At 46.7% G+C, this 25,455-nt stretch overlaps 1 protein-coding gene across 1 annotated transcript in view; it reads right to left on the reverse strand.

Annotated features, from left to right (window-relative positions):
* Positions 1–240: 240 nt before the first annotated feature.
* The window catches only part of UBE3C (ubiquitin protein ligase E3C), a 117,858-nt gene continuing 92,643 nt past the window's right edge, over positions 241–25,455 (reverse strand). The window contains exons 19-23 of the mRNA XM_045792223.2: positions 24,391–24,603; positions 16,787–16,975; positions 16,626–16,692; positions 9,610–9,740; positions 241–2,025 (exon numbers count right to left, since the gene is read on the reverse strand). Of these exons, the coding sequence (XP_045648179.1) occupies positions 1,855–2,025; positions 9,610–9,740; positions 16,626–16,692; positions 16,787–16,975; positions 24,391–24,603 (771 nt within the window). The 3' untranslated portion in view covers positions 241–1,854. The remainder of the gene's footprint in view (positions 2,026–9,609; positions 9,741–16,625; positions 16,693–16,786; positions 16,976–24,390; positions 24,604–25,455) is intronic.

The raw sequence follows: 25,455 nt of genomic DNA on the forward strand, positions 1-25,455 counted from the left end.
AGGGGGGCCCTGGCTGGCGGCAGCCACGGGAAGGGCGCCCCCAGCACGGGCCGGGAGGGCGGTCCTGGTCCGCCTGCTGCAGCGTCTCTGTGCGCAGACGGCATCCTGTCCGGTCTGGTGAGGTCTCAGCCACACTCACAGGCGTCCTTACACCACGTTACCTGCGTCATTTACACACCCGTGACAAAACCATCATTTTAGCAACAGATCACAATGACTTCGGGTGACTCCAACACAGTCTTGGGGAGAAAAACATTTAATGCAAATATTTAACCACTGGAACATACAAATAAATAAATAAACTCAGAATAGCTGAGAAAACAAACCCAAGTAAGTGTAACTGCCCATCTCCCTTCAGTCCCAGATAATCCATTTTCAAAATACTGACAGCAAAATACACAAACTAATATGCAGAGAAGATACAGAACATTCAACATAAACCAACCTAAAATAAAAATAAAACCAAGGACAAGCCCTAATTATTTTATTTCTGTATATCAAGACTACAAATAGCATTTAAACACTTAATTTATTATTCAAATTATGAAATTATACATTTTGTTTTGATATGGTCATTGTCTTAAAAGTGTCATTCAGTTTCCCCGCATTTAAAAGCATATTGCTAATTCTGGTCAATTCCATAGGACAGTCCACAGCCCCAGTGACAGGAAGCGCAGGTGAGGCAGAGGGAGGTCAGAGAGAGAGCCCGCAGGCCCCCGGCATCAGCGAGGGTCACTCCGGCTCTCATGGCTGACGCTCCGACACGCCCTCCGTTCTCAGACCGAAACCACCCAGCTAACAAGGTGGGTCCTGGTAAAGTGCCTTTTTAAGAGAGTCACACCACTCCTCCCCGGACACGCATTTGGGACCGTCCAGTCCTCCTTCAGAGCAGCTCCGTCAAGAAGCAGAGGGTGCAGAAGCATGGCGCGCTACCCAAGTATCCGGGAAGGGGGGGCGGGCGCAGCCCCGGGGGAGGGGGGCGGGCGGCCTCGAGGCCCCGCCACAGCAGGCCGCGCCCCGTGCAAAGCCGCAGCCCACCACTTTGGTTCAAGTGACTCCAACCGATGCCAGTGTCTGCTCTCCCCAAGTCGCCGCCGATCGCAGGCCACGCGTGCTGCGGGAACCAGGCGAGCCCCTCCCCTCTCCCGGAAGCTCTGCGGCCACGACGTGGAGACAGGAACGGAAGAAGGATGAGGTCTCCGCTCACACACACCCACACACAAGGATACCCCGACCACCATGGTGCAGCCAGTGGTAAACCGACACAAGCATGCTAGTCCCGTTCAGGGGAATGGCTTAAAAAGCACAAATAAAATATTATCATTGTTGTATATTTGCCAAACCTAACCACTTTGGGAAAAGGCAGCAGGAGAGAAAATGCCTTTAGTTTTAACAATTAGGACTGTAAACAATTCAGCCACACGAGAAGCAGCGGGCCCCGAGAGGACGCGACAACACCTCTCAGACCCGGCGTCTCTGCAGACCGAGCAAACGCGCTGCCCCCCCAGGAGCCCCCCGGCTCAGGAAGGCTCGAGTCCATCAGCAAAGCCAAAGCTTCATCTTTGGTTAATTTCACTGAGTTGCCACTAGTCTTAAAACTGTGCTCTTCTTGGCAAAACTACTAAAGTAGCCACACGGCACATAACATGTGTTACTCTAAGTTACTTGAAAAGCAGTGTCCATCTAAGTGAGTGACCGTGACTTAACGGACCATCTAGAGAACGGAGGAGGGGGACTGAGGGACGGGAGGCGCAGGAGAGCTGCAGGAGTCCGGCCCAGCGCCCTCGGCGGCCGGGGTGCTGCCCGTGGTGCAGGCACCAGAAGCCCCTCTGCGGGGGTCAGCCCCCGCTCCGCTCAGCTCAGCTCAAAGCCGGCGGCACATTCGATAGCGTAGAGAAGCTTACTCCGCAGAAGGGTCTCGTCATAGAACTCGGGCAGCTTCAGCAGGTTCATGCACGTGCTGGCCGTGGGGAGCCGCTCGAGGTCAGAGCCTCCGTTGTGAATGCAGAACGCGGGGTACAGCTCCTGAAAAGACAGCAGGTGTGCAGGACGCAGCTTTAACACGGGGGCCTTGAATGGATTTTTTTAAAAGCACACAAAACTTGCCTGCTTCAAACAGTAAAACGCTGTTGTGGTCCCATTTTCCCAAAAGACATCTGGTTTTTTATGACGCTCCGACTGAGCTCGGCAGAATACTGAGTACCGCGCACTGCACTTCGTGCTTGAAAACGGACAAGAACAATGTCCACTCACGGGAAATATAACTTCTCCAGTGAGCAGGGCCTCCATGGTTTTGTGTTTTAGTCTTTTAAAAATTTGTTTAAAATTCAAGAAGGTACGAGGGTGAAGACTTGAATATGTACACCTGTTGGCTTATGTTCGAACAGACAGAAGCCACCCGGCGGAAGGAGAGGGGGGAGGGACAGTGGTAGAGGGCGTCTTCTCCAAACTCAGAGCCACGCGGACGTCGCAACAGAAAAACTGAATTCACTCAAAAGGGGAGGAAAACAGCAATCTCAAAATATCGAAAGCAAAATTACACAAAGGAACCTATCACTGGTGGTTTGATCATACAGGGAGGCATTACTCTGAGTGGTTTTTTTGTTTTTTTTTTTTTACAATTTTATTTATGGGGCACCTGGGTGGCTCAGTCGGTGAAGCGTCTGCCTTCAGCTCAGGTCATGGTCTCATGGTCCTGGGATCGCGTCCCATGTCGGGCTCCCTGCTCAGTGGGGAGCCAGCTTCTCCCTGTCACTTCTCCCTCTGTGCTCTCTATCAAATAAATAAATAAAATCTTTTAAAAAAAGATTTATTTATTAGAGAGCTGGAGCGTGAGCAGGGAAGGGGCAGAGGGAGAAGCAGGCTCCCCAATAAGCAGGGAGCCCACCCAGGCACCCCCAGCCCTGCAGAGTTGTTCTAAAACCACTACGTCTTTCACAGAACTGCTGCACACCTGTGCAGAACTGCCGCAGACTGTGGGACCCAGGGCTCCCTAGGAGACGAAGCAAAGGAGGAATTAACACCACGATTATCACTGGTAAAACAAAATCCAATATGAAATCAAAGAAATAAAAACCCTGGAAGTCTAAATTTGAATTGGAAATGTCAGTTTGAACTTGTGATGTATTTTCCTCTTAGGGGAAAAAAAACCCACCCATTTCCTAACGCCGTCCATTGTTTCCAAGGCCTGGAAACAATGACCACGTGTGACAATGAACAGCCCGATCGCCCAGATTTTGGTTTCTGTAGACCTATTTCTCATGGGAAGGAACTGGGGCTCCTCGGGAAAATGTGGGATTCCATGTGAAGCCAGGAAATGCACCTGACAAATGTCACCATGTGTCACACCAGAAAGCCAGCCACCCTGCACTCCCTGGGTTACGGGGCACACAGATGCACGCTCTGAATGCGAAAAGGAATACTTGTAAGCGACCGAAACACATAAAACGTTAAAGCCCGTGAGTCTGTGGTGACGGCAGAGGGGCCCAACGTACGGCTGCCTGTAGGAAGCGTTAGTTAACCCACTCGGCGTTCCAAAAGCTGGTAAGTGGACAACGATTGCGATCTACTCTACCATCTCTGCACAGAGTCCGCGGGGTAACCAAACAATTGACGAGGAAAAATAAAGGTTTTCTTCAGAGGACATTTCAGCTAAGAAATGAAGAGCGGCAGCAGCTGGAACACGGCTGCTTTACAAGCACGCGGAGGAGCGTGTCCAGGCCGTGGCCGCACGGGGCCTCCGCAGCCCGCGCACCGAGCCACACGCCAGTCGCGGCCCCTCCGGCCGCCGACTCGCAGACACTGGGTCTCTGACGCTGACGGAGATGATGAAAGCAGACGACGTCATCTATGCAACGTTACCGCCAAAAAATCTGGAGTCTGGTGATCCTCAAAAGGACCAGTTTCACAAGACGTACAAAGGAGCAACCCAGCTCCTCCAAGAAGCGACAAGGTCCAAGAGAAGAGGGCGGCGGACGGCGTGGCTCGCTTGTCCCTGGAGCGCTGGCGGTACGGAGGCACTAAGCGCGTATGTTTTACACGTGCTGGTGCCGCTCTGCTGTTTTCTCAGGCACAGCGCAGACCCTCTCCCCCCAGCGGCCGGCTCCTGGCCCACGAGCAGCCGTGCTCGGGGTCTTAAGCACCTTCCCACAGAGATTCGTGCACAGACAAGAAAGTATTCTTCCCCTCCCCACTTTAAAACAGAAAACGCTGGCACCATACGTACACTGTTGGGGACCCCGATCACTGTCTTTATGATCTTCCTGGATCAATCTGGCTCCCTCCTTCGAGGCTCTACGGTACCCTACTAGATGTCTGCAGCACCACTTGTCGCTGCACAGTTACGTTATTTCATTAGTTTTACAAATAACGATGCTGTGGGTGCGCCCGTGCTCAGTCACCTCACCCCTGTGCAGATGCGGGTATCTGTAGGTTGACCTGGTCAGGCGGGCTGAGTGTGAGACCCCTGGAAAGGCCAGCTCTTCGACAGCTACAAATGACCAGGGACTCTCTCTCCCTCTTACACACAAACGCCATTAGACACTCAGAAGTGAATGCTGTGTTCTCCTGCAACAGGAGCCTAACAAAGTGGAGACTGTCTTCCTCCTGAAAGCCTGAATCTGCCAACTCTCAGGCCAGCATGGTTTTAGCCCCATTGCTACAGGATTTCAGACCCCCAACTAGCTGCTGCACCCCTCACTGTACCGGAAACGGGGCCTCCCACAGGCGCCTGGCTGGTATCCGGAGCCAGGATGGCTCCACCCCCAGGTCAGTGCCTGTACACCTGTCACATGCTTCCTCCTCGGAGCTGTGACAAGACACCTGTGAGCGAAGGCTCACACCGACACCCGCTAGCACTGTCTAGCGGGATCCTCCTCTCCAAGCTGTAGCCTGGCCTAACTGCCTGCGAGGCCGGTCTGGCGGTGGGCTCGGGAGCCTAGACACACGCACATCCTCTGACCTCCACTTCCAGGACTGCGTCCTAAGCAGACAACCAGAGATACAGATCACGATTTACGCACAAGGATGTTCCTAGCATCATAAGGAAAGAAGAGCTGTAAACACCTAATAAGAAACAGTAAGTCAGTTGTGGTCCAATTTGCATGATGGGACATTAGGAAGTTTTTTGTTTTTTTTTTTTTTAAAGATTTTATTTATTTATTTGACAGAGATAGAGACAGCCAGCGAGAGAGGGAACACAAGCAGAGGGAGTGGGAGAGGAAGAAGCAGGCTCGCAGCAGAGGAGCCTGATGTGGGGCTCGATCCCAGAACCCCAGGATCACGCCCTGAGCCGAAGGCAGACGCTTAACCGCTGTGCCACCCAGGCGCCCCTAAGAAGTTTACTAAAAATATTTCAAGGATGTTTTAATATGAGGAAAAATGATCCTGATATAATGTTGAGCGAAAAAAAGCCTATAAAACTGAGCACATAATTAATTACCTTAAATTATATTTAAGAATTATAATCAAAGAGTATAAAAAATAATTACCTACTAACCACCGTCGTGCAAATGAGAGAACAGAACTAATGTCCCTCCTCGGACGGGGACCCCTGGAGCCAGCTGCATGCACCCTGCCGCCCAGCACGGCAGGCACCCAACTGGCCCCAAACTGCTTCTCAGTGGGTCTTATTTCATTTGTATGTTGAGTTTTGTTTTCTTGTTTTTTTTTAAAGATTTTATTTATTTATTTGACAGAGAGACAGACAGCTAGCGAGAGAAGGAACACAAGCAGGGGGAGTGGGAGAGGAAGAAGCAGGCTCCCAGCGGAGGAGCCTGATGTGGGGCTCGATCCCAGAACGCTGGGATCACGCCCTGAGCCGAAGGCAGAGGCTTAATGACTGAGCCACCCAGGTGCCCCTGTATGTTGAGTTTAGCATGGACTTTACAATGTGGGCAAAACTGAGGAACAGCACAGCCCACAAAATGCTGACTCAAGACTTACACACTTACTATCAGCCTTTGTACGTTTCTCACTGTTAAATTAAAAACTTCATTTAAACAGTATATGTGGCATATAATATGTGCTAAAAACCACTGTCTTTTAAAAAATTATAGTTCATACGCTATTTTAAGTGTCTCATAAAAGTGCCAGAAGAGGAACCAAAAGAGAAACAGAAAGCACATTAATTACATTCATTATTTCACACTCTGAGTACATGAAGGGCAATAATTTTCTCAAATGCTTGAATAAACTAAAACGAAAACATCACATCTTGAAACCCAAAAGGACCTCTGAAGGCAGAGTCTGCGAGCACAGGGGAAAGGTGAGTGACTGGCTAAATGGGAAGAGCCTGAAATACATTTTGAATTAAATGCCCCATTTTAGTGTTTCTTTCATAATGCTAATTGAATTTCCTACTTGGAGTCTTACAAGTAAAAAAAATGAAGTTCTTCATTGAAATCTGAGTCAAGGGCATCATTTTGTGCATAATTAAATAGAGCACAACGGGAATCTGCATTAATTCAGAGGGAGAAAAATCATCAATTTGTTATGTGGCCCGATGGCAACTTAACAATTTTCTACAGCGCTTTAATGATTTTTTTGTCTGGAACAATCACATTCATTGAACATATTAAACTTTAATTAGCTTTAGCAGATGCTATTCTTCTCCAATAATCCAGCACTAAGGAGTTTCATAACTTTTAAATTATGCGAGTTTGCCTTTGCTCTTTATAGGACTTGGACTGAAGGACGCTCTCGCCGGGCATGCCGAGCCAACTAGAAAGCACAAATATTAAGGTGATTTTTTCCACCCTTGGAGCCTAACTTAGGACAACTGCAAAGATACTTGAAAACTCTAAATTTCACATTTAATATATTTTAGATCCTTGAAAAAAAATCTAACACAGAAAGCGTGTATCAGAGCTTCCCGATTTTTCAGGGTCCAATGACAGCTGAGTTATGACTGTGTGGGGTCACCAACAGGGGACAAGAGCGTGCTCACTACGGCTCCACGTGGGATTTTAAAAGCTAATGTAAACCCCTCACTCCTCCTTCCCTCTCCACTTGCCAACGCTCCCACAGGCGTTTTAACACAGACTCCTCCACTGGCTGCCCAAATCTCCGGAACCTTCCCCTTCTAGCAACACCCCTAATTCTTACTGGCCCTGGACTAAATTAATCAGAGGCTGGCAGAAATCTCTGGGTCCTCCACTCAGTTTTGATGGGAGTAGGTCTTCCAAATTTCCTTTCATGAAACTAGGTCCTTAATTTTCTTATCTCTAGGTTTGGTGTCATTTTGAAAGTGGAAGATTCTAGAAGCCTGGTCTCTCATAATAAAGGTTGCTGATAAAACTAGCTAATTGTATTATGATCTTAGTATGTAAGAATTTAACTTAAAGGACTGTTCACATGACTAGGTGATAAAACTTGGCCCCCAGAAGATCCTCTCCCTGGTCCCACTGGTTTGCGCACTCATGTGCCTTCCCCGCGTTCTTCCCACTCTCCAGGCCCCAACACGGTGACATCCCCAGACTTCACGACAGGCCCAAGAGGAACCAAAAGACATGCTTCTTTCGGGCTGTTGCCTGATTTTCTTTAGATTCACAGAGGCCTGTTTTCATATCTGGTCACGTGTGCCGGTGCATAAAACCATCCCATTCTTCTGGGGTTGAGAGCAGGCAGTCACACGGCAAACCAGGAACATCACTCCACCTTCTGAACCACTTTGTTTAGGTGACGCTCGTGCACAGCAGAGGTTTTGACCCTGTCTGACAGGTTTTCCCCTTAACAGACGAGTCCGTTCTCCGTACAGTCATTGTTGTAATGGTTCAGCCTCCTACGTGTCTATTTCATGATTCTAGTGCTTTCTGTGTCTGCTTAATGAAGTGGGTTCTCTTAGTCTTGTTGGGCATGCTTATTTTCCTCCTCTGATACTTGGGAAGACAGAGGAGTGACTTTAGTTCTAATGTCACTGAAAATTATTCACTGCTTCCAAACTACGACACTGTCCATAACGCAAGTCCCGTGAACAATAAAACCCCAGCACACATGCCACACCCCTCTCCCACTTCTCCATGTTACGGCTCTAGCTCTGATGGCACTACTGCGATGTTGTATGAAGCGACTGAGAGACAACTTTTTAAAAAGATTTTTTAAATTTTTAAATAATCTCTATACCCAACGTGGGGGCTCAAACTCACAAGCCCAAGATCAAGAGTCACGTGCTCCACTGACTGAGCCAGCCGGGCGCCCTACTGAGGTCAATTTTTAAAAACAGCCTGATTGAGGGGCCGTCTGACTCTTGACTTTGGCTCAGGTCATGATCTCTGGGTTGTGAGACGGAGCCCCGAGTCAGCCTTTGTGCTGGGTGTGGAGTCTGCTTGAGATTCTCTCTCTCTCCCTCTGCCCCCAACCCCCTCTCTCCCTCTCTAAAAAGATATGTAAGTAAAAATAAAATAAAAAAAATACATAAAAATAGCTTGATTGAAGTGCAATTTACATACCAGAAATTCTTTGTTCAATTCTCACAACTTTTCTATACTTTAACAATAATTTCAAAGTAAAAATTTAAAGAAAAGAATAACTCCTATATAACTCACTCATTGAAGGTTATCGGAAGTACATGCCTCTCTCTAAGTTTTGCCAGCACAAGCAGTACTCAATGCTCATCTAATTTGATATTCTTCTATATTTATATATATATACACACACACACATACCATTGTGTATTTTAAACTATTAATACTGCTTTATTTTAATAGACAATGAATAAGGGAACCACTAACTGTCCCCTAAACAATTTTAATTGCTAAAAATATTAAGCTGAATTAATGAGGTGATCACTAATTATCAGAAATGATAAGTAACATAAAATAAGTAATGGAACAACCAGGGAAATATATACCACTGACCCTTGAACAATACTGGTTTGAACTGCACGAATCCACTTATATGCAGATTTTTTTTGATAAATACAGATCAGTACCGGAAAGATACTTTCTCTCACGGTTTCAACATTTCCTTTCCTGTAGCTTTCTTTACTGTAAGAACGCAGAATATAATACATACAACATATAAGACGTGTGTTAACGTTATTGGTAAGGCTTCCCGTCAAGAGCGGGCTGTTAGTAGTTAAGTTTTTGAAGCATCAAAAGTTACCTGTGGATTTTCTACTGCACGGGGGGGGGGGGGGCGGGGGGCGTGTGTGTGTGTGTGTGTGTCAGCGCCCCTAAACCCACACTGTTCAAAGGTCAACCGCACTTTTGCTCCTACGTTATTCTCCCCAAACACACTACATCCCAATTTTTAGCTTGTGTTTTCTTCAGCTCAGTAGTAAAACTGAGGAGATGGTACTTTGCATCCCAGCGAGCCCAGCCCAGGGCCCCCCAGCCTGCAGGCCCTGGTCACAGGCCGCCCCGATCCCAGCCGCCGCACCAGCACGTCGGCACGGGACGGCACCATGAAATCACTGAATAACCAGTACGTGAGTGATCCGGCTGAAATACTTACTGTAGCTACAAACACAGAAAACACTGCTGTTACAAGCACCTCACCGTAAACGCTACCCCCCCCCAAGAACTGTAGGCAGCGCACTACGTCACTGTGTCCCACCCCACGTCCTGTGGCCTGTCCTGCTGACAAGCAAACGGCACAGACGCTGCGTACCTTAAACCCCAGGAGGGGGGGTCGGGAGCAGCTCGTGACGAACTTGAGCAGCTTGCGCTTTTCTTCATCCGTGAACCCTTCTACGACTCTCCAGAAGACTTTGATCACAGGATGGTCGGCGGAATAGCCTCCTACGATAACAGGAACAAATGTTTTATCACAAACCAGGTAACTGCAAAGTGGGACTCTCCTAACAACACCAGAGCCACAAACCGGTAAGCGTGGTTCATTCTCGGCCCTCCGCTAGTGATGGACGCCAGCTCAGGGCTGAGAGCCAACTGCAGAGACACCTTTCTTTTTTTTTAAGTAGGCTCCACGCCCAGCATGGGGCTTGAACCCACAACCCTGACTCAGCACAGAGCCAGCCAGGTGCCCCTAGAAACACTGTTCATTCTGCTCCTGGGAGATGATGGACAAGCACGCGAGGGAGACAGGAACCTCTGAAGGATCCAAATACCAAAGGCCAGAACGAGGATGAGCCCTGGCAGCAAAGGATGCTGCGAAGGGGTGTGAGTTTTACGAACTCTGCTGGGGGTTAAAAACGAACCTGTTGAGAGCCAAATACCTGAAAGGTTCCAGAACACTTTGGGGTTATTTCTAATAGAACTAGTTATTTTGCCAACGTGATCTTAGTGTCTAAATTCATTTTATCACCTGTCCTTGTAACAGTAGGTACAGACCAGCACACGATGAGACCACTATTCTCAAGTGTAATATCTGCTACTTACAGCTTTTAATCTAGTTAAGTGCTTCCTAAAACTGAAATAATTGCTCTATATTGTTCCCTCATTGTTAATATACTACAGAAATAACATCGATAAAATATCTTAAGTGCATTAATTGGCACCAAAATGAATATGATAATATTTTAAAACCTATTTACTGGAATAGCTAAGATCATTAAAGGTATAAGCTTTCAGTGCAGATAGGGTAATGCAAACAACCCAAGACAATTTCTTGGCAAAGGAAAGGTTGGATTGATCTCATTTTTTTAAACTTATGACTTGATAGTGGGGACAGAGTGATCTTAGGTATTATCTGCCTTTACGTAAACACCAGAGTTCGAACTTACAGCAATAAAAATTAATGACAGGAAGGAGAGATACAGGCATACGTTTATGTACATGTAAATATATGCATATCGATATATTTATGTAAACAATGTTAGCAAATTTAGAGTTTTGCAACCACAGCCACAGTCCCCTTTGGAACACCCCCACTTCCTCAAACGAATCCCACGTTCCCTGCAGACAACGGCCGTACACGGTCCCTGGAGGTACGCGCGCAGGGATGGCTTGTCCACATGGGAGAACATGCCGACATCACTGCCGCCTGCACTGCCTACACCGCCCACACCGTCTACACCGCCTACACCATCTACGCCTTCTACACCGTCTACACCTACACCGCCTACACCGTCTACACCGCCTACACCGTGCTCCAGCTCCAAAACCTCGTCAGTCACCTTGCAGGAAAGCTTGGGAAACAGCACTCGATAGGACAGAGTCTGCATACGGTTCTTCAAATTGTGGTAAAATACAGAACATAAATTTCACCATTTAAACTTTTCTTTTTTTTCTAAGATTTTATTTATTTATTTGAGAGAGAGTGAGGAGAGCGAGAGTAAAAGAGTGGAGGGGGAGGGGCAGAAGGAGAAGCAGACTCTCCGCTGAGCAGGGAGCCCAATGCGGGACTCGATCCCAGGACCCTGGGATCATGACCTGAGCCGAAGGCAGACGCTTCACCAACCGAGCCACCCAGGCGCCCCTAAACATTAAAAAAAAGAAAAAAGAAAAAAAGATTCGAGAGAGAAAGAGAGCAAGCGAGCGAGCGCAGCATGGGGAGGGGCAGAGGGAGGGAATCTCAAGCCACCACTGCGATTTCCTACAAAATGTCATCACAAACAGAAACTCTATTAAGCAGGAAGTCCCCACTGCCCCTTCCCCAGCCCCAGTGACCTCTAACCTGCTTTCAGGCTTTGAGAATTTGCCCATTCCAGGTATTTCACAGAAGCTGAATCCCACAATACATGTCCTTCCTTGGGTCTGGTCTATCTCACTCAGCATGTTTTCGCGAGTCATCGTGTCGTAGCAGTAGGACTTCATTCCTGTCCAAGACTTCGTAATACCCCTCCGTATGTGTGCAGAGACCACAGCTGCTCCTCCATCCATCCGCGGAAGGACACGCGGCTGTTCCCACCTCTGGGCGCCTGTGAAGAATGCTGTGTGAACACGTCTGTGCGAGTACATGTTTCAGTCCCTGCTTCCAATGCCTTTGGGCATACACTTCAGAGTAGAATTCTGGGTCGTATGCTGAGTCTCTGTTTAGCTTCCTGGGGAGCCACCGAGCCATTTTCCATAGTGGCTACTTTATTTACACCCATGCCAGCAACTACCACGGGTTCCAACTCCTCCGCGTCCTTGCCGACCCGTTACTCTCTATATGGTGCCTGTGCGCAGGCGTCTTCACGGACGTGGGAACTGTTCCACTGCTGTTCTGAGCTGCATCTCCCTAATGCCCAGTCATGCTGCACATCTCCACGAGATTACCAGCTGTTTGTGTATTTTCTTTGGAGAAATGTCTATTCATGTCCTTCTGCCATTTTTGAATGGGTTTGTCATCTTCTTGTAAGAGTTCTTTATATATTCTGAATACATATATATGATTTCCAAATATTCTCTCCCTCTGTAGATTGGTCTTATTACTTTCTTGATAATGTCTTTTGATGTACAAAGTTTATAGTTTTGATGAAGCCCAATTTATATTTTTTCTTTTTTTGCTCATGCTTTTGGCATCATATCTAGGAATCCAATGTCAAATCCAAGACCATAAAGACTTACCCGTTTTCTCCTAAGAGTTTTATGCTTTTAGGTCCTACATTAAGGCTGTTGACCAACTTGGGGTTCATTTTTCTATATGGTGTGATGTAGCAGTATAACCATTTTTTAAATCATGGTAAACTTTTCCAAAGAGGCTCTACCATTTTACATTCCGTCAAGAGGGTTCCAATTTCTCCATGTATTCACTAATCCTTGGTGCCATCTGTTTGATGACCGACTTTCTAGTGGGTATGTAGTCATCTCTCATTGGGATCTGACTCTGCGTCAAACACTGTTCCTGTGCTGATCACTTACTGGCCATTTATATGTATATTCTTAGGTGAAACTTTTTTTGGCCATATTTTTAAATTCCATTGCTTGTCTTACTAAGTTGTAGGTATTCTTTATATACATATTATACATATTACCTGAACACAGTTTCTCCCAATCTGTGGCTTGTCTTTTCATTTTCTTACCAGCATCTTTTGAAGTACAAAAGCTTTAATATTAGGAGTCCAAGTTTCTATCAATTCTTTTTTCTGGCTCATGCTTTTGCCGTACAACCAAAAATTCCATCTAATCCAAAAGCCACGCAGATTTTCTCCTTTATGTTCTTTTAGAGGTTTCATAGTTTTGGGTTTTACCTATAGGACTCCGATCCTGTTGAGCTAATTTCTGCATACGGTGGGAGGTAAAGGTCTAAGCTCATTGTTTTTCCATGTGAATGTTGTCCCAGCATTACTGTATCGTCAAGTGAATGGTCAACGGACTGTAAATATAAGCATTTGTTTCTGAACTCCTAATTATGTTCCATCGATCAATATGCCAATCCTTGTGCCAATACCACAATGTCTTGACTACTGTGGCCTTACAGTAAGTTTTAAATCAGAGTATAACTCCTATAATTTTGCTCTTCTACAAAACCGTTTCAGCTGTTTTAGGTCCTTTACATTTCCAAATGAATTTTAAAATCAACCTGTTGATTTCTACAAACAGGATTGCTGGGATTTTGATAGGGGTTGCACTGAATCTGTAGATTAACTTGAAGAGAATTACACCTCGACGACACGGAGTCCTCCGACCCATGACGAAGGGCTGTCTCCACCTCCTCTCGGTGGTGTCGTACAGTCTGCAGCGTACGGGTCTTGCGTGAACACTTACTTTGCTGTATTTGCATTTTATTCTTTTTGATGTTACTCTGAATGGAACTGTTCAAGCAATTCCATTCTTGGACTGTACATAAAAACAAAATTGGTTTGTGTGTATGGATTTGTGCTGAAATGGGTTTTTTAGTTCTCATTTTGTTGTCAAGCTACCTATGAAGAAAGTCTTCCTTCCTTTTTGGGGGGTGGAGGGGCAGAGGGACAGGAGAGGGACAGAGAATCTTAAGTAGGCGCTACACCTAGTATAGAGCCCAACACGGGGCTTGAACTTACGACCCTGAGATCATGACCTGAGCTGAAACCAAGAGTCGGAGACACTTAACTGACTGAGCCCCCCAGGTGCCCCCAGTTTTACTTCTTTCACTTTTCTTTTCCAACCTGGATGTTTTTCTCCTTCCTCTCCTCGCTCTCGCCTAGCTAGAAACCCCGGTCAAGTGCCTCTGACTTAAGCAGGTAGCCTTTAACCTTCCACCAGTGTGCCGGCAGCTATGAAGTTTCCATACGTGTCCTGTATCAGGGTGAGTTCCCTTCTGCTCCTAGTTTCCTGAGGGTTTTCGTCCTGAACGGGTGGGAGATGCTTAGAGGATCAAGGGCTGCACTTGCTCTCCTCTTTCTCCTTCTGCATCTACTGAGATGACTATATGGGTTTTGTTCTTTTATTGCCAACACTGCATATCACATTAATACACTTCCAGATGTAAAAATAACCTTGCATTCATGGGGTAAATACTACGTAGCTGCTGGAATCAGTTTGCTAATATTTTGAGGATTTTTCCATCTATGTTCCTGGGGGATATTAAATCTATTATTTTCTTGTGTTACTGTTGTTTGCTTCTGATATCAGGCTAATAGCAATCTTTGAGAAGAGAAATCCTCTCCTTACTCAGCTGTAGCTGGAACTCCTGTACAGGATATGTTTTTAAGGCTTAAATACTGTTCTGAGAGAAATATTCATTTCATTATATTTAGAAAAGAGAGAAGGACAATGAAGAAAAGTTGCCTGTAATTTCATTAATTGTAAATGACTATAATCATTTTATGAAAACAAAGTGACTTTAAATTTTTTAAAATTTTTAACTTTTTTAAGTAGGCTCCACGCCCATGTGGGGCTTGAACTCATGACCCCAAGAGACCAACAGTCGCACGCTCCACCAACGGAGCCAGCCGGGTGCCCCAACACTGAAATGACTCTAAGGTCTTCTGGTTTGAAAAGTGAGTTACGCAGCGTATAACAGGTAATAACGAGAGGAATAGTAACACTTCACAGAAGCCAAGGTGCCTCGTCGCCCTGCTTAGCGCCTTCGCTTAGGTCTCAATCCCGTCTCCAAAGACGCGGTATCACATGCAAGCACTGTTGATCATCACCTTTATTTAAGGGTATATTTTAAACTTTCTAAGATATATAAAACAGTTTTATATTATATTTTATTTCTTTAAAAAGTAATCTCTACCCCCAGTGTGGGGCTCAAACCCACGACCCTGAGATCAGGAGTCACATGTTCTACCCACTGAGCCGGCCGGGCGCGCGGGTACAAAATACTCTAGGGGCACCTGGGTGGCCCAGTCAGTTAAGCACCCGACTTCTGATTTCAGCTTGGGTCACATTCATGGGGTCCTGGGATCGAGTCTTGTGTCGAGCCCCATGTGGGGCCCCACGCTCAGCATAGAGTCTGCTTGGCCCCCTCTGTCTGCTCCTCTCCAACTCACGCTCTCATGCTCTCTCTCATACAAACAAATAAAATCTTTGGGAAAAAAATAATAAAAAAATAAAACACTTTAAAATGTCCATGTGCACAATAAAGATAAGAATCAATGGCTCACAACTACAGATTTTTATAATATGTATTTAAGATTTGGACAGTTTCCTACGGATGAGAAAAAAGACTGAAAGGGTGGAATTATCCTCAGCCAAACTCAAGAATATATGCCACTTCCTAAATGTTAAATACTACTTGCCACATTTTCCCCTTGAGTCCTACTCATCCTAATCTCACCCCTGAAGTTGTCACACCCTTTAATAAGCAATTTAACTTCTGGGCTTCTCTCATTAAAAAAAAAAAAAGACCTTACACCTAGAAATATACACAAAATTATTTATTATAGTGGAAGGTTAAATAAATCATATATATCTATTTAATCTAAAAAATTAATTGCAAGAAGAATAACAGCTTGGAAATATATATATATACACACCTTTTTAAAAAAGGAGATAGAAATTTATTGATGTTTATTGAATGTACCTCAAGGGAGGACAGGGCAGCAGAGGAGAGGCTGTCCGCTGGAAATGATTTTTTTTTATTTCTGATGTGAAACAAACAGAATGTATACTATAAATCACTATCACCACAAACTAGAATGACAGACTACGAAAACTCACCAAAATTACAGTGATTGTTTCAAGGATGACTTCTTTTCTCTTTTCACTATTCCTAAGTATATATGAGGTTAATTTTTAAAAAAGAATGCCCAAAAGATACGCCAATTCCACCTCTGAACAATCTTATTATTTCTCTGACAGCTAATGTTGTTGACCATCTTTCTATGTGTTTATGGGCCATTTGTATATCTTCTTTTTGGTTTTTCATTTTCTTGAAGAGCAGAAACTTCTAAGTTTAATAAAAATGAGGTCCCATTTTTTTGTTTATTTTTTTTAATTGTTAGTGGTTTTTTGTTTTGGGTTTTTTTTGGCTAGCACTGTTTTAAAAGCAAAAGACTGGAAGCGACCCAAATGCATTAGCAGAGACTTAAGACGACATGGTGTGAAGAGAAAATGACAAGATGCAGAACCGTGTGTAAAAATGAGGAAAGTAAGAACTAATTTTGTATGTGTGTGTAAATACAGAAAGAACCAAGAAGAGCTGTGGCGGGAGAGGCGGAGGCAGGATGGGGCAGCCGGGGTCCCACCGTAACCTCGTCCGACATGCTGGGCTCTGAACCATGTGAGTGAATTACCAGACAAAAAGTACATGAAAATCAGTCTGGAAATACCATCTGTAACATTCTCAGGAATAAATAACTAGTAGTGACAACCTACCTGAATAGTTTGTAAAGGACTTCAGGTCCTCTAGACTTATGGGAACTTGTGCACCAGAAATTAATACCTGAAAGAAGAAGTTCAGTTCATCAGATTTGAGGTGCATGCTCAGAAAGCGTCTTCCTGTCACAAGAGACAAGCGTGACGGCCAGCGGTGGTACCTGAATCTCCTGCTGATCGAACATGCGCAGCCACTCCAGGTCCAGCACGTTGGCCAGGCCCTGTCGGAAGGCCAAGCAGTGCTGCCGGATCTGCCTGTTCAGCCGGTAGTCGGCGACAAGGTGGATATATGCGATCCGGTTGGCACTGGTGACGGGGATGTCTTTCCCGCCAAATTTCAGTTCGACCACCTGTAAATATTAAAACGAGGGTCTGAAAATTCTGACTGGAGCAAAACAAAAGCAAGAAACACTTACTTGAAAGAAACTTGACAGCACCGCCGTGTACACGAGAACCTAAGTGAAGAGCCGCGTGGCTGGTACGCACACCGGTCCACGTCGGGCGAAGACGCGCCTCTGATGGGGTGCTCCGAAGCCGGGCATCCTAGTCCGTCGTTAAGATCGTCAGCCACCAGTGCTTTCTCAGGAGCACTCAGGAGTGACTCAGCGTGTAACCATGGCAACGCTATCTTAAAGAATTAGGAATCTGGGGCGCCTGGGTGGCTCAGTCGGGGCGTGTCCGACTCTTGACTTCGGCTCAAGTCACGATCTCAGGGTCGTGAAACGGAGCCCCGCATGGGGGCTCTGTGCTCAGTGGGGAGTCTGCTTGAGATTCTCTCTTTCCCTCTCCCTTTGCCCCTCCCCCGTCACACACAGGTGCACACTCTTCCTCTCTCTCTTAAAAAAAAAAAAAGTTAAAAAATTATGAATTACGAAGGGCAAAGATATGAGCTAAAAAATGATGTCATATCAAAAGGGATTCATTCTAGAGAAAATACGGCCTAAGGAATGAAGACTGTAACAGAATGATTACTCATATTTGTACAAACAGCACATTCTTCTCTTTGTATCTCCACCATGTTGTTACCACGATGAAGTACTTCATTCTTTCATTATTTTTAAAGATTTTACGTTTAAGTAATCTCTACACCTATGTCCCTGAGATCAAGAGCCGGATGCTCCGCCGACTGAGCCGGCCAGGCGCCCGTGAAGTACTGTAAATAGGGCTCAGGGGACAGCGGTACGAGAGAGCACTGACCGGCCTGCTTCTTACGTATCTGCACTGAGTCCCAGAGGACAGCCTTCCGTCATCATGTGACCACGCTCGCACGGTCCGCAGGTCTAGCACAGAGCTGGCGAGCGGTCCTGGTAACAGGGACACCCGCAACTCACCTCGCCCCGTGAACTGCTTTCATTGATAAAATGGTGACAGCTTTGCTTTGTCTACCTTAGAACTGTGGTTATGTAAACTCATACAAACCAAAGATGACTGACAAAACACCACAGGTAATTATAAACGCATCAGCCTAATTTACAAGAATGCACTTTTTAAAGTGTGTTGACTCTTCTCAGATGCATCAGGATGAGGCCAGCTATGCTAAGGATAAAGAAACAGGAAACAAATCCACAATAAGTGGACAAGACGTTCCAGAACGACCAAGCAGGTGGCAAACTTCCGGGGGTAAAACAGAGCACTGCCTGGACTGCGGGTTATGGAAACCGTGGGTCCGTGGGTCCGTCCTCCTCGTGGTTCTGTGTATACCCGGGGCATAACAAAGACAACACCTCCCCCGCTCTGGAAAAGGGCACTTCAGCCAGTTTTTTTACCACTTTACAGAAGGGCCACTTTACGATCTGCTGAAGCGCTTTACCGAAGTCACCCTGTGCCCAGCGGCCCCACGGCCATCTCACGCTACAGAAGTTACAGAGCTTTCTCAGATTTGCCTCTTTCCATATTGCATCATCTAGGTGATGCCTCCCTTCTCACTAATTCTCGTGCTCCGTGCAAGGCTCTGAACCCACATCTCCTTGCACAACTCTGCTTCGGGGAGGGGCCGCAATGCCTCCCGTGGTCGCCGTCCGCTGACAGGCCATCTGTTACCTGGGCCTCACGAGCTTGCAGCTCAGTTTTAATGTACAAACTACCACCCCTTACTTTAAGTGGATTAACAACAGGTAATAAATGAGCCTGTACTGAGTGATTCAAGGACAAAGGACCTGGGAAACGATCGGGTAAAAGACTTCCAAAGCCCCAGTTACCCTTCCTGATTGGATGGCTATGACGTTTCTAGCGACGGCCCAGGGACTGCGTGGTGGTCATCTAAACTCCTCTCTAGGCTACATCGAAACAACTATCCGTGTCTAAAATCATGTCAAATCCGTCCTAGGATTTCAGTTTTGAGGGCATATTTAAATCTCTAACGTGGAACTGGAGCAGTCCTTATACTGAGCGCTCTCTTCCCTGACACTCCTGAGCGCGGCTGCAGGACGCTCGGGGCTCGCGTTACTCACGACCTGAGCAAGCTCACTTCATCCTCGGAGCCACGCGGCACGGCCGCAAAACCAGGACTCCAATAAGGTCTCGGGACTCAGGTTCATGCTTTGCACTAACAACGATCACTTATGGTACCATCTTTTTTTTTTTTAAAGATTTTATTTATTTATTTGACAGAGATAGAGACAGCCAGCGAGAGAGGGAATACAAGCAGGGGGAGTGGGAGAGGAAGAAGCAGGCTCACAGCAGAGGAGCCTGATGTGGGGCTCGATCCCATAACACCAGGATCACGCCCTGAGCCGAAGGCAGACGCTTAACCGCTGTGCCACCCAGGCGCCCCTATGGTACCATCTTAAACCTGGAGCACTGTCCTCAGCAAAGCTACGTGTACAAATTCGTGGTCTAGAATTTCACGTGTGTTTTTAAGCGGGCACACAGCCATATCGACAATACCAAAGAACAAAGAAAACAAGCTGGGGACGAACACTAGTATTTTAAAAGGGAAAATGGATTAACATAACCTACCAACATAATGAAGTATTTGCATATTAGAGATCTTTAAATCACAGTATTTTATAAACTCAAAGGTGTACAGAGGACTACGTTTTTATATCTATCTCTGTAGAAATCCATAAGATCTCCCCCACAAATTAGCTGCGTTACCAGTGACTTTCTTAATTTTTCCTGTTGGGACTCTTTCGTGTAATTCTTCCTCTGCACTGTCATCCACAATCTCTTTATTCAGTGGGGATTTCTATGAATAATTGGAACATCGTAACGTCACACTTTTGCTTTTAATAGATTCCAATATTACCAGTGGTGCTTTAATGGAACTCTTACATAGGCTACACTTCACTATTATCATCTATCTCAGAAGGAAAAATGGGAAATACCCCCATTAGCAAAGGCCGTGGACAGGTCATTATAAAACTGACTGCCCTGGCGCTTTTATTTCATTTTTAAATCGTGCCACCAGATGGAGCGAGGCAGCAGGGGCGAGCAGCCTCACTCTGTGTGATCCCAGCGTCCTCACGCCAGTAACAGACCTCATCTTTCCCAAAAATCTGAATTTTGCATGTTGAAACTTCAGCTCTATGAGATGGAAGAGGCAGAAACAAAAGCCACTAAGTAAGCTGTAACCAAACAGAATGGGGTTCTGTCCTCATTCTTACTTTCTCTCCCAGTGTTGAGGTCCGCCTTCAAGAACACCTAGAGGTGTCCGAGTAAGACAGGGAAGCAGGAGGCCCGAGGCGGTTACCATTTCCTTTATTCCCACTTAGGGTTTAATCCACACCTATTTCTTACATAGGTAGTTTTTTACCTTTTTTTTTTTTTAAAGATTTTATTTATTTATTTGAGAGACAGAGAGCGCGCGAACATGTGCGCATGCACGGTGGGGGGACGTGGGGGCAGAGTTCTGGAGAAGAGAGAGAATCCCAAGCAGACTCCCTGCTGAGCGCGGAGCAGAGCCCCTACCGTGGGACTCGATCTCACGACCCCAAGATCATGACCTGAGCCGAAACCAAGAGTCAGATGCTAGACTGACTGAGCCACCCAGGCACCCCATTAAATAGGTAGCTTTTTAAAGGCCAAGAAATAGACTAAAATTCAAATACCACGAAGACAGACATTCAAAAATACCCAGAGAGTTTAGAAGGAGGACGTATGAATCTGTGTGTGTGCTTGTCTTGGTTTCTCAAGACATCACTGGGGTGTGGGGGCCGTGCCACGGTTCTGCGGTCCAGGGAGGAAGCCAACACAAAGGTCTTAAATCTCGGAACCTTCCCAAAGCACTCTCAGGACTAGCACAGCACGAGATAGCACTTCACACACAGTAGGATGGCTGTTTTTTTTTTAAAAGACTGAGAGAAAGAGAAAAGATAGCAGAAAGAAGCGTTGGCAAGCACGGGGAGAGATCAGAACCCCTGTGCGGTGCTGGCGGAAAGACAAGACGGTGCAGCCACGGTGGAAAATGGTATGCGGGTCCTCCAAGAGTTAAACCTTAGGATCACCGTATGACCCAGCAATCCCACTTCTAGGAATACACCCACGAGAACGGAACGCACAGACTCCCACAGGTATTCGTACAGCCATGTTCGCAGCATCATTATTCACGATAGCAGAGACAACTCTAATGTCCATCAGGCGATGAACGGATAAACAAACACGAGCCATACCGATTATGGACTACTTGCCTGAAGAAGGAAGAAAGTCAGACATGTGCTGCGTCACAGGGGAACTTGGAGGACATCATGCTCAGTGACATAACCAGTCACAAAAGGACAGGTGCTGTATGGCTGCACACAGGTGCAGTCCTCACAGTCGTCAAACTCAGACACCCGCGGTAGAACAGTGGGCACCAGGGCACAGGGGAGGGGACAGGGAGTTCAGTGCAAGAACGCCCTGCTGGCCCCATCCTCCTCTGACTCAAATAAAACTACTTTGCTCAAGATACTGACCTATACCTGTAGAACGTAACTTTAAAAATGAGGATGATACAGACATTCTCTCGTTAAAACTTTTTTCATTGCTTAACCCCCATGTTGTAATTTCTCCTTATTCTGGACCACCTAACCCAGAACATAAGCAGGCTTCTCCTGGGTCCTGTCCTGACTTACAGAATCCAAATCTCAGCTTCCTGGGGAGGAAGGCTCAGGGTTTTTTGTGTTTTTTTCCCCCTTTTCTTTTTTAAGGATTTTATTTTATTTTATTTATTATTATTATTTTTTAAAGATTTTATTTATTTGACAGAGAGAGAGAGAGTCAGCAAGAGAGGGAACACAAGCAGGGGGAGTGAGAGAGGAAGTAGCAGGCTCCCAGTGGAGCAAGGTGCCCAATAAAAATATTTATTATTATTATTTTTTAAAGATTTTATTTATTTGACAGAGAGAGAGAGAGTCAGCAAGAGAGGGAACACAAGCAGGGGGAGTGAGAGAGGAAGTAGCAGGCTCCCAGTGGAGCAAGGAGCTCAAACTCAGAACCCTGGGATCACGCCCTGAGTTGAAGGCAGATGCTTAACATCTGAGCCACCCAGGCGCCCCAGGATTTTATTTTTTTTACGTAATCTCTACATTCAACATGGGGCTCGAACCCACAACCCCGAGATCAAGAGCCATGCTCCACCGACCAATCCAGCCAGTGCCCCTCAAGTGTTTCCTGTTACTCATTTTCCTGCTGGCTCTGAAATGCATCTGTTTGGGCCATCTTACCCTGACACCCCGAAATACTGCAAACCAGCTACGGAATGAAACACTGGTTCTCCTTCTGAGGGTATCTTTACCCTTTCTAGAGCCCAAGTCCTCTAACTGTTCTCCACGACAACAGGAGAAGCCCGGACTTGCTGGCATCTGCCTCCCTACTCTTGTACACCCGTACGCTTAGCCATGTCTAAGTGTGCTCACCTGCCTGGTGAACACCTTTCCACCCACCCAGCGTGTCTCCCAGGTAGCTCTCCACTTGGGGCTGAGCTACTGCTCACATCTGCCTCCCCTGTTGCAATGTGTATGCTCTCCTAGTTTAGGAAAAAACTTCCTATGCACAGCATCACGGCTGGTACAGAATGGCAATGCTGTCTCATGAATGGACGAAGAAATATAGACGAGGCACGGGGGCAAGTAAGTAATATGATACAAAAATAACCAAAATTGCATTAACTCCAATTTGTTCAGTATATGTGTTTATCGAAACAAAATGTTAGTGCTGACAACCTGAGGGTTAGTTAAGGAGTACCCTGAATGGGCCAATGCATTATCAAAGGTGATTTGACCAAGTACACATTTAATATGGAGTTACTTTTAAGTTGGCAAAGCTGATGCCCTTTGAAAGGCTGAATTAAAAACGAATAACAGAAATTTACAAAGTTAGAAGGTAACAACTGTTTTGTAGTTAAAATACAACTACTAGATTCAGAAAAGATGATCTACATAAGAATAGCAGAAAAGCTGTTTTTCCCCACAAAACAGACCTATTCGTCTGAAAACCAAAAATAAATTAGAGAAGCACACTGGTCACTTTAACACCTGATGAAATGAGATATTAACAAGTACGACTTCAAAGGTCCTCAAATAATTTGGTTCATCGATACACGTAAAAAAAGGTTTTGTAGGGGCGCCTGGGTGGCACAGCGGTTAAGCGTCTGCCTTCGGCTCAGGGTGTGATCCCGGCGTTATGGGATTGAGCCCCACGTCAGGCTCCTCCGCTGGGACCTGCTTCTTCCTCTCCCACTCCCCCTGCTTGTGTTCCCTCTCTCGCTGGCTGTCTCTCTCTCTGTACAATGAATAAATAAAATCTTAAAAAAAAAAAAAGGTTTTGTAAATTATGGGAACATTCGAACATATGCTAATGTAGACAAAAAAGTACGCCGAACGCCCACACCCCGACCGCCACTTCAGCAAGTCCCACCTCATGGCCAATCTAGCTTCTCTCCACCTCCACCCACTGCCCCTGCTCTCATCATACTGGAAGCAAATCCCAGACGTTATCGATTCTTCCACAGACATTATGTTGTACAAGAATGTTCATAGCATATTCTTTCTAACAGCTGAAAAGTGGAAATAACTCAGCTGTCCGTCAACTGAGAGAGAAAATGTGGCGTCTCATACAGTGGGGAGCCGCTCAGCCGGAAGAAGGGATGAGGTCCTGGCTCCTGCAACAAGGGGATGAAGCCGGTCACGACAGGCTGGGGGCTGTAAGACTCCAGGTACGGACCGTGCCTGGGGCAGACGAGTGCGGACAGCACGCAGACCGTGCTCACCTACGCTGGGTCGGAGGGACCTGCTAATGCGCTCACGGCTCCTCTGGGGAGACGGAACCGTCCTGAACGGAGATGCTGGCGAGGGGTGCACACTCTGGGAACGCGCTGACCCACGCCGCGCTCTAAAGCGTGCACTTTCTGGTGTGCAAATTATACCCCAATGATGCTGTCATTTAAACAATCAGTTTCAATCTCTAACATGTAGGGTTTTCTCTTTTAAAAAAGGATAAAGACAGCAAGACCAACCAGACCGATAATGAAGGCCAGCGATTGGGGTCAGAGTACCCGAGGTCCACCGAGAGTGGGCAAGGAACGGAGGCGCACAGGGACCCTCAGGGCTAACCACCACTCCCTGGGACCGACAGCCAGACACGCAGCGGCCCCGGGAAGAGCATCCCAGAGGACAGCTGTCACAGAGGACTGGGGCTCCTGTGTCTCCAGCCCCCCACCCCCCCACCCCCACGTCTAACCCTCAGCGCACTGGAAAGGCACTGAAGCACTTCCACATGGAAGGAAATCCTCCCCATCGCCGTGGGAACAGAAGCTGGTCAGTAACAAACCGGCGCAGGGCCCCCTCACCTGTGCCTCTCCCAGGTCATTGTTCACCACAGTGAAGTTCAGCCCGAGTTCCTCCACGTCGCCTTCGTAGCTCTTGAGAAAAAGCAGATTCTTATACACTTCAGGATCTAAGGAGGCTAGATGATGGATGTCCACATCCGCGCTGGTTCCAAGCAATTTGGACAGGAAGAAGCCAGCAAAGGGCAATTCTACCAGCATATTTTCATAGAGAGCCTTCAAATGAGAACAAGGAACAACGATTAGCATTTCAGAGGAATTCTTTCTTCACACTGCCTACCAATAAAAAAAGTCCAACCTGAGATTTAACAGAATCCTGACAGCAGATACGTTTTCTTCACAACGATGCTGATGGTGGAGGCTGGTATTTGGCGAGCACTCACCACGTGCCAGGCCAGGTTAACCATTCAGCGCAAGCACTCAGCGTGCCACAAATTCTAGAGCAGACCACCAGCGCATTTTAGGGCTGACTCACAGAGCGTGCACACCGATGGGGGTGTGCACGGCCACACCTCTTGCACTGCCACAGAGGTGGGCACGTGCTTTCTGTGAGGCTTTGCAGCCGTAGGAGTCTCCGAGGGCTGCTGTAACAAAGGACCACGCGCTGCTGGGGGCTGAGAACAGAAACTCAGCTGGGCCAGACGTCTGACTCAAGGTGGCAGCAGGACACACTCTCTTGAAAGGCTTCCGTGTCTTCTCGGATGTGGCCGAACAGACCTGGTGGCCCCTGGCTTTTGGCTGAGTCACTCCGAACTCTGCCTCTTCGAGAGGCTGTCTTCCCTGTCTGTGTCTGCTTCTGCCTCTCCCTTCTCTTACAGAGACCAGTCACTGGATTTGGGGAGCCGTTCTTAATCCAGGATGACTCATAGGCAAAGGTTCACTTCCAAATAACATCAGGCTCACAGGTACGGGGGATTAGGATGGAACATCATCTTTTTGGGGGTCACAATTCAACCCACGACAGCGGGCTGGACCGGCTGGGTGGCTACCCCTCCACTCGGCCTTTGCAGCTAAAGAGGAACACAGACAGCGTGTGGACAAGTGAGGGCAGCTGTGTGCCAGGACTGG

Source organism: Ursus americanus, chromosome 3 (assembly GCF_024610735.1).
Source record: "Ursus americanus isolate L20-20 chromosome 3, mUrsAme1.1.p, whole genome shotgun sequence".
NCBI classification, from domain to species: domain Eukaryota; kingdom Metazoa; phylum Chordata; class Mammalia; order Carnivora; family Ursidae; genus Ursus; species Ursus americanus.